The sequence below is a fragment of the Triturus cristatus genome, chromosome 4_2 (assembly GCF_964204655.1).
Source record: "Triturus cristatus chromosome 4_2, aTriCri1.1, whole genome shotgun sequence".
Lineage (NCBI taxonomy): Eukaryota > Metazoa > Chordata > Amphibia > Caudata > Salamandridae > Triturus > Triturus cristatus.
The window spans coordinates 670055818-670065710 of record NC_140586.1 but is presented as its reverse complement, the minus strand read 5'-3'; the positions used below and the strand labels follow the sequence as shown (position 1 = coordinate 670065710).

General features: G+C 41.2%; 1 protein-coding gene across 1 annotated transcript in view; it reads right to left on the bottom strand.

Moving 5' to 3' along the window:
• Positions 1-616: 616 nt before the first annotated feature.
• Positions 617-9893, bottom strand: part of LOC146834876 (cytochrome P450 2J2-like) — a 419165-nt gene continuing 409888 nt past the window's right edge. The window contains exons 9-10 of the mRNA XM_085602475.1: positions 3568-3706; positions 617-811 (exon numbers count right to left, since the gene is read on the bottom strand). Coding sequence (XP_085458601.1) covers positions 630-811; positions 3568-3706 — 321 coding nt within the window. The 3' untranslated portion in view covers positions 617-629. The remainder of the gene's footprint in view (positions 812-3567; positions 3707-9893) is intronic.

The following is a 9893-nucleotide window of genomic DNA, read 5'->3' as shown; positions in this document are numbered from 1 at the left end:
TGTGCCTCCACCGAGCCCGGTTCCGGGGCCCCACGGGTGACCTCCGCAGTCCGCCACACACCAGCAGGCAGGGGGGGGGGCAGGGCCGCTCACGGCGATCTCGGCTCCCTCGCGTCCTCCCCTCAGGCCTAGGCCCTGCGTGGGCAGCACCGGGCTCTCGTGTCCACCCGTACGGGAGAGGGCTCCACCACACTACGCTCTCTCGCCCGGGTCCAGTTTCACCGCAGGATATCTCGGCCGTCCCCGCTCCAATTTCAACGCTGCTTTCACCGGGGCCGCAGCTGCATGGGCGCCTTCCCCCTACACCTTCGCTGCATCCACACCTCGCTCCGAGAAGGATAATTAAACGGATAAATTCACTGGGCTGCAGGAGCCTCACGGCAGTGCGGCCATTCTGCTCGCGCGCCACCTAGCGCCCCAACATATTTTGTTTTTCATTTGCATTTTTCTGGTTATAAATATTCTGATATGACAATTTGAATTACACAAACTTTTTAACCTCTTTACATTGATGAGTATACCTCTGCTATCAAGACAACAATCATGTTGAACTCTGAAAATCTTAACTGAGATTCAAGGTGCAATATCATAAAAAAATCAAAAAAATGAATGGATTAATTTCAATGCCTTTAGTAGCGAGGAGTGGCACAAATCTTGTAAGGAAGTGGAGATAGTGTGAGTCCAAGTGTAAATTTAGAAACAATTAATTGGACATCCTTGGGTGCCTTGAAGCTGAACCTTTGGAGAAGAGTAGTGAAGTAGAGGAAGAGCTCCATTTTTGCCAACTGCTCTCCAAGACAGACACGGTTTCCTTAAAAAAAATGCAGACAAAATACAATTCAGTGAAAGATAAAAGTAGCAGGTACGGACATGGCATCTTTATTCAACTGATTACAAATTCGACAATAATTCTGCTCCTATAATCACCACATGCATTGCTTGCCATGTAATGTTAATTATCATATATAATTATTCACAGTCCCATTCCCTCTTACTGTTCTTTGTGAGCTGAACAGTTATAATGGAAAAAGTACCACATTTGCAAATTGTGACATCCACAAAGGCATATGCCAGCCACCCAAGTGACAATCGCACACAAGAGTTCATAATGTCTGTAATCCCATCCAGCCTTGACCCTCCTCACAGTGTATTATCTTTTTGGACAGTTCAGGAGGAGAGGATTCATGGAGTAGGAGTGGAGACACTACCATGGAAGTGTCAGGGTCATGGAGGGTATGCCCTGTAGAGTCAAATAGTCCAGGCCTAGGATGTAGCAGGTGATGACCTAATTTACAAAAAACATCTTTTACAATAACTTTGCTTTCCCTTAACATCTTATATATGTTTATTAGAGCATTCATTGCCAAAAAGCAAAGTTTTGGCTAATTGTATTTAGTTCCAAAAACACACTTTTTAAAATTAACATATTTGTATATATATGTATTCACTGAAAAGTTAACGTGAAGTCATATGCAAGTAACGTGGTAAGATTGTAGCTTACGTTAAAAAACCTTTGAAATTCAGAGCAAAAAACATTTGAAGTGGAATAAATATAGCTCTGCTGATAATAAAAGTTGTAAACCCATAAAACCTACTGAAATTCACCAGTTATATGTAAACAACCCAAATATACCCTGCATCACTATAGTTTTCAGCTATCATTAGTTTAATAATATGTGATGTCATAAGCAGTGCCTGAAAGATTTGTATGTATACTTATGTAATTTACATATAACTGGTGAAATTCAGTGTTTTTTTTGTTAGTATTATTAGAATTACTACATATAACTTAATTTTGTTCTCTGTAAGAAATCTTTGTGACATCAAAGCAAGTCGCTCCATCCTAGACTCCCCCAGGTGTTTAGTATTCAGAAATGTCTGGGATAAGTAGGTTTCCCTCTGTAGCGGATGAGTCAGGGCCCAAAATCAGCATCTACCTACATTGTAATCAAACAAAAACATTGATTTTCCTGGGTGAAGTATGATGTTTTCAGGTTGCGTTTTGTGGCGTTTTATGTCATAGGCACTAAGTCCTGCCACACAAGTGGGGTGCAGTTTCTATCAGGTGACATGTAGGAATGCACAATAGTAGAACATTTGTTATTACTAATTGGATTTCTCTACATTTGTACCTTTCAGATGTAAGTCAGTGTGCAAGAAAGAAGGGGCTTTGCAAAACTCCCTCCAAATCTCATGACATTATGGTAACCACAAATTCAATGGTGCACACATATTCACTGTTCCTAAACTCAATATTTTGTGCACTGTTCAGAAATACATATGTTTCCTTCATACCCCATTTTCATTCTTTGCATTGTATCATAAAATTGCTATGTAGTCGGTACACAATATAAAATCATTCTTAGGCACAGCTCAGTTGGCTCTGGGTATCATGCGTTTATATATCACCACAACCAGAAAGGTCTGTCCGACATAACAGTGTACTGATTTTCTAAATCAGCCATTGTGACAAAAGTTACAGATGAAAAAGTTGTCCCAAATGGTTGTATTTTTTCCTTATCAATTTTCTGTATTTTTATATTTCAATCTTTGAGAAATCCATGAGACATCTACACATATTAACCCTTGCTAAATTCAGAATTTTGCCTACTTTTCAGAAATTCATAGCTTTCCAGGCTCACCCATGGGTTGTGAACCTGTTTCCACCAAAAAAAAAAAGAAAATTCGGAAAAATGAACTACCTTTCAGAATTTTTTTTAAAACTGTGGCAAATAAAAGTTTTTTGTATGCAACTGTACTTGCTCTGGAAAGCTGGGTAGATGGTGATGCTAGGAAAGCAAACCTTTTGTTTATTACATTTTTAGGAAGAAGAAAATATGCTTTCTTATGCAGCTCCATCAAAATATAAACAAACACCTTGGGTACCTTTAGCATCCCATTGTTGCTAGAAAAAGTACACACATTTTGGGTAAATACCCTATGCGGAAAAGTTATGAAGGCGTAAGCATGAAGTACCCCAAATACCATAAAGGGGGCATAGCATTCTAGCAGGGAAAGGTTTTGAAGCAAAAGAGTTAAAAAGACGTTAAAGTAGGTCGCAATTTATGAAAATAGAAAAATTATGTTAATGTAAACTATGTTTTGTAAAAGTTATTTTTGCGAAAGGTGTTTTGGAAAATTATTTTATCCCATGGAACATTAGGTCCTACTGGTGACTGCTTATACACAGTTCACTTTGCTTGTATCGCACTGTAATTCATTATTTGACACGTCGTTATAGAGGTTTTTGCAACAATAATGTATTGACATTATATTGTGAAGGCATGTGTTGCAGTTAGAAGAGTGTATAGTCTGGAACTACTAAGGTAGGAGATATGTTTTTGTTTAGGTTTCAGCAAAAGCAATTTTGTCCTGTACGGGCTTCATCCTCCCCCTAACTCCAAATCTCTCCCAGCTTGCACTCTAGACACACACCTAAATTGTATTACATCATTCTATCTCACCATTCCAGATTCCCCCTGAGACTTACAGAGCAGGGCATGGAAAATACAGAATAGTACACAATGTTTTACCACTCAGCACATAAACCAATGATTTCCATCTTACCTATCAAGAAAGGCAGAAAAGCTTCACGCTTCTTAAATTCGCCATTTTCCAGGAAATGTTCCGGGTTAAAGATGTCAGGGGTTTCCCACTCATTCTTATCGTACAGAACTGATGCCATATTTGCCAGCACATTAGTTCCCTGAAGATTGAATAGACATGCCTTAATATACTGGCTTTAATTGCTCTTTAGAGATAGAGAAAATCTAATGAAAATTCTCTACTGCAGAACTTCCGTATATAGACAGAGGGGGAGATCTCCTTTTCTGAGAACGTTTGACAGTGGTAGAAAGGCAAAGGTTATGTACTTTATAAACACCAAAGGCCTTATTCAATTTGCTACTTCTAGTTACAAACGCTTGGGAGCTTGAGGAAAGGTGGTAAGATTACAGTTAGCTGCTCAAAGGCTTTTATGACTAGGACATGTCCTTTCAGCACCAAACACAGCAAATCAACAGCAATTTACAACAATACAGGCAGCCAAGCCTTTTGACTCTGTTATACAAATATAGAGAAAAAACGAACAATAATAATGGCCACTATTAACAACAGAATACTGCATTTGGATTATCAATGTATTGAATGGAAATTTAAAAAGGCAAAAGGTTTTCAATCAATTGCTATGAAATTAGTATCCTTCTTTGAGCAAAAATGTAAGCAAGGGAGAATCTTAGTTCTCTCAAAGCTCAATTGAAATCCAGACTTTTGTAGTGAAGGATCATAGGGATTAGTAATGCACATCCAAAAAAATGGCAACCTGAATTCTTTTTAATGACTAACAGCAAATCTTCTCAAGGAGTACTACCTCTGCATACAGAAGTGCATTTGTTACCTACCTGACTGTAAATGATCAGACTCGTATCACTGGAATCTCGAACAATGTTCAGCACTCAGACGCCCCTCAGCAAGGATATATAAATACTGCTACATACAAATCTACACGAGTGCCTGCATCCAATGTATCATGAATGTCACATGTTCACCTAAATTACTCTAACAGCTGAAGCAAAAATGAAAAGGATAGATAATTTGCTGTCCAGTTTTTTTCGTAAAATATTTAATTTATAAAGGTATATGCCCTGTAGTCACTTTATAACACGTGGACCATGGATGGGAAGGAGAATTATTAGAGCCTACCTTAATGATTGGCTAGTGCACACGAGACCTACTGCACCACAGCAGAAAGGAACAGCAACATCGGGTCAATTACAACCTGTACAAGGTCACTCACATTGCGGATCTTGCAACGTATGTCATCTGACTAATAACACAAAGACCATCGATATAGGACTCACTTATCCATGGGAACAGAGAAGACAGACCAATTGTAACTCCAACTTTGTAATATATCTCATTACGTGTCCTAGGGGTATGCATTATGTGGGAATGACCACCCGCAAGGTCAAGACACGCATAATGGAGCATCGGAGCACGATAAGGTGTCTGAGGTCGAACACTAAACTCACGGCTCACTACTTGGAGAGACGCCACATGATTGATGACCTTACTTGGACATTAATTGAAAAACCCACCATGAACCCTGGGCCTGGGGACAGGACAAGGGCCCCCCTGTTGAGGGAGCAGAAGTGAGTGTATTATCTAAAAATCACGAGATTGGCCTGAATGATAAGATACCGTTGCATTCCCTTAGTGGACAGATGTGACCTCATTTTGATCTATTGATACAGGTGACATACGGTGCAAAATTCCGGTCCCCCGTCATTATTGATAACATACACTGTTGGGGGGGGGGGGGGGGGTTGTACTTTTCCTTGTTTCGTGGGGGGCTTAATTTGTATATGCAGAAATGAAGGATCCCCACTAAAAGCGAGTTATCTGCAGAGATAAATGAATCAAGGGTATGACACACTCCTTTGGGTAACAAAACGTAGAAAACCACTCTGGCATGAGTGTTAGTGTTAAAGGAACGCATGCAAAAAGGTCACATGTAAGTGGTTATGGATGGGACAAGTAATATGGTCCCACGTGACTATTCTGCAACTGGTTCCCTGGTGAATTTTAGCCTTTCAACACTGCTACGGGGTCCCTATAACAATGTAGAACCATGCATCTTAGGAGCGGGGCCGCTACTAAGTTTGGTTGCTAAGACGCCCGTATGATGTCATCACATCACCCACATGACTGTAACTAGTTCCGGACGTGGGGAGAGCGCAGTGTCATCAATAGCAGTATGGGGTGGTGTTCCATCCGCATACCTACATGGCGTTGACGGACGTGCACGCATTTGGAGGAGCACCTCCCTTGTAGTAGTAAGGAGAGGGGGATGAGGGGTGTATTTGAATCCAACTGCACTTTGGCATTTCGCACCGGTTCTCTTTCACAGTGGGGATACCTGATTCTCCCGTAAGGTTCTCGTAACCGCAACTCCTAATAAGTGACGAGGAGAGAATCAGCGGGGCACGTACCTTTGGTTAAATTTTGGCCACCTCCGCATGGTATCACCGCAGTAACGCATTTATTTAATGGCGGCATCCCACTGATAAACGACGCTACGCATGGCTAAATCCACCTCACAATGCTGTTATGCCACTGGAGGGCAATTCATTTTGACCTCACTTGGAGCTTTGACAGTGAATAGTATATACTTTAGCTTGTACGATACGTACTGGCAGCTAATAGATTACTTTGGATCACATAAGTGGTATGTATTATCCACACCGCCAACATCCACCACCATGTAATAAAAAGCTGTGAATAATAACCGTTATGGTGTCTTACCTCCCTACGATGGCGTTTTCCTGCAGAGTGTGACAACAGGGAGTCTCTCCTTGCCGACCATGAGTTCAAACATGACATAGGGGTAAACTCAGTGAGTTGGCAACTATCTGAGCCCCCGTTCATTTATCCTTTTTTTATCTTGTTGTGGGTTATATGTTTTTAGAGTCTGAATGTGGTGCGAAACTGCAGACCTACTATGAGTTATATGGTCTCAAAGGGTAGCTGGGAATAAATGATCTGACTATGAGGAATACGCACCCTGGTTGTTGGGTGATGCACCCTGGACTGTGGTGTATTTGGCAATAGCAAAAATTATGCTTAGGACTGTGCGCGCATAGATGTAAACTCACAGTATAGAGAGGCATGAGGAGTATAACTTTTTCTAATCCCCCTATCTCTTATGTCTCCCACTCCCCTTTTTGCCTTACAGTAAATCCAAGTATTTTTTCAGCGGAGCTACCTTTGCATAAGGATTAGGGTTACAGTCTTCCATGAACCTCGATTGGAGGTCAGAGCACTACACTAAGACACTGGGTCCGGCAGAGTCTGTAGAAAGCCGGAGCCTTATCTTTGGGCACAGACAGACGGCCGAAACATGTTGACTTTCTGGCAGTAAGGAGGGGTGTAAGGAGCACATTATATCTCCCCAGCACCACCATCCTACATGTTTTTAATCCTGGCCGGGGGATCTAGGAATAAAGTATAAGTATAGGGATACATCCGAGCTAGTTTTAAACCCACACCACACTGCACTTTCACTACTGGCATTCCCAGTCACTATTGAAAGCATTATTTTCTTTCCTTTGTGTTGTGTTTGTCTTCCCCCGCCCTATTGCTCCACCCCAGGAGTTGGCTGGGCCAGAGTGTATTGTAAGCAGCCCTATGATGAAGCATGTCACACACTAGTGTGAGTGAGGGCAGTATTCGGACACACAGCACATGCCACCACAGAATCACCACACAGCGATTCTCTCCCTACTCCTTTTGGTGCATAAAAGTATTAGATAGGGGGACTGGAGTAGGTGAGTTCTGTTCCCTCTCGCCTTCCTGTTTGTGTACATTATTATTATTAAGGAGAATTATTCACCATATTATCTCAAAGCCTTCTAATAAACCCTATCCAAATCCAACAGCATCTTTTCCACATCCAAGCCAATGTCTCTAAAGCTGGTTAAACTCTCCCACGTTAATACACAAAAATAATGTTTTAATGAGGATTTGCACCGCTTGGAAAATCCTCTCTGCCCATATCATTTTTGTCAACAAGATTTTAATATAGATGTTAGCACATTGCTGCTCGCTCACTGAGCATGAATTTTGAAATAGCAGTGGATCCTCTCCTTAGGGTTGCATTGTTATGTAGTATATAAAGCAAATGTGTTGACAAACACAAACCCAGAAAGGGCTGAGATCTAGTTGGAGATGACTGCAGGGTGTATTTCAGAGTAATACAAGTGGTGTATGCTGCAAAATATAATAAGTAATCCACTTAGAAAAAAATTATAATTGGTATTGCGTCAATGAACCAAATAGCCTGGCATTGACAATCATATTTTTGATTCCAGTATGCAGGTTTGACCGGGCCTTTACCTTCTATCAAAACATCCTAAGGCTACCAGTTGTCGGTCCCAGTGACCATATAGCATGATCAGTCTTTAAGCCAGTATTTGCTACTGCCATTGATTAACAGCACTGAATATTGGTCGGAATGTCAAGTGACCCCCAACTACCATTGCGCTACACTTTTGAGAATTCAATGCTAATTGTAAAGATAAGTGACAAAGCATGGCAGCCTCCGATTCTCTTAGGAAACAAAGCGATGGAATGAATGCTTGAATTATTCTCATTCACTGGCAATGGCACGGTCAGCATTCCAGTCCTTCTTTAATAGCCCACTATGTCTCTCTAGACAGAAACCTGCCATATACCTCATGCTTACTGTGCCATTGGACTCAGGCTACAGCTCAGTGATGAGGCCTAAATAGCCCACACCTGGTCTGGGGTTGCTAATGTTGCCATCTGGAAGAGACTAAGCATGGTAGTTTGGGCTGGTCTATTACTATCAGAGCAGGACGAAGATTGTTTGGATATGGCTGGTCTCTGTCTAGAGAGTCCTAGTGGTCCAAAAATAATGAAGTGGAATGTTGCTCTGAGCGATGGCCAGTGGAGCATAGTTCAAGTATTCCTTCTGTCACTTTGTGGTTTGTTGCAATCTCTCATCACCATCATTTTATACCTTTTATAGTATGGGTAATATTCTTTTAAATTCGTTTTTTTGATGAATGCAAAGTTTGAGTACATTAAAGACATCACCTACGTTTTTAGAGTGATTGAAAATATCTGGGTTCTTGCTGTTTGACCTGCCTGCTTAAGAGCCATGGGAATGTTTTGACAAAAAGTATATTGACTATGCCTAATGTCCAGCGGGGAATGATAAGGCTCTAACTACCCTGTGTTTAAACTTACACCTAGAAACACTCTGAAAAAAGGGCAACAAGCAGTGTGATACAATAAATAACTATAAAAGTTATACAATTAATAAACAAACATGGTTTATTCTGTTTTTTCAGCAATGACCCCCTGAACAAGTAAATAAAGTTCAAGACACAATGGTTATCCTTCCCAGGACCCTAAGAATGCCCGTCTGTTTATATCAAGCCTCCACTGTTCACATAGTATGCATGGAATGCAAAAGGCATATTTACGTTTACTGTTAGAGATGTGTGAAATACACAGTGGAGGCAGCATGTAATCCAAATCAAAAGTTTATTGTAGGTGAAACTACATAGGCCCCAACCACATTCACAGCCAAAGGGAGGTCCACCTTTCCCAGTCTCCATCCACCGTTACATCACACCCACATTCCAGAGCCCCTTACATTCTAGGTGATGATGATGCCAGGTTACAGAATCTCACATAATCACCTGGATCCAGAACACCACATCACCTCCCGCAACCAATGCAAACCCACATCATATTAGAAAATAAAAATTAAGTATATACAAGCAAAAGACATGGTCATAAAGCAACAAATGCTGTGATGTTTCACCAAGAACAACTCTAGGACCACACAAATAAAAGGCAAGCACAAGACTTCTTTCAAACATAGACTCGTAGACACGCAGGCTTCCTTCGAAGCCATTGAGGTCTCACATTTGATTCTCTAATGGAGCCGGCAAGGAGCTATTACTCGCCTCACACATGGGATCCAATGAGCTATCTTCAGCCTTCTCCACAGGGTAGGATTTAGCTACCTTATTAAGGTTCCATATCCTGTGATCACTTTTTTTTAGAGCATTTTTAAACAGTTTTACTACCTTGAACAGTTGACTGAATTTAGACGACTTCCCTTCTTTGCATGAGGATTTGATTTTTTCCACTCCCCTACCTGTGTAGCATTCTCCTTCACAGCTGTCCTCACACCATAGAGACTTTTCCTCTGCTCCTTCTGCTCACGCTCTCTCTTCACCCATCCACATTACCATCCTGATCGTCCACTTACCTCCTGCTTTCAATTACCCTTCCTGGAATAGTATCACAACTGGGAACCTTCCCCTTAAACAACTGAAAGGGTAGGACCCACATAGTAG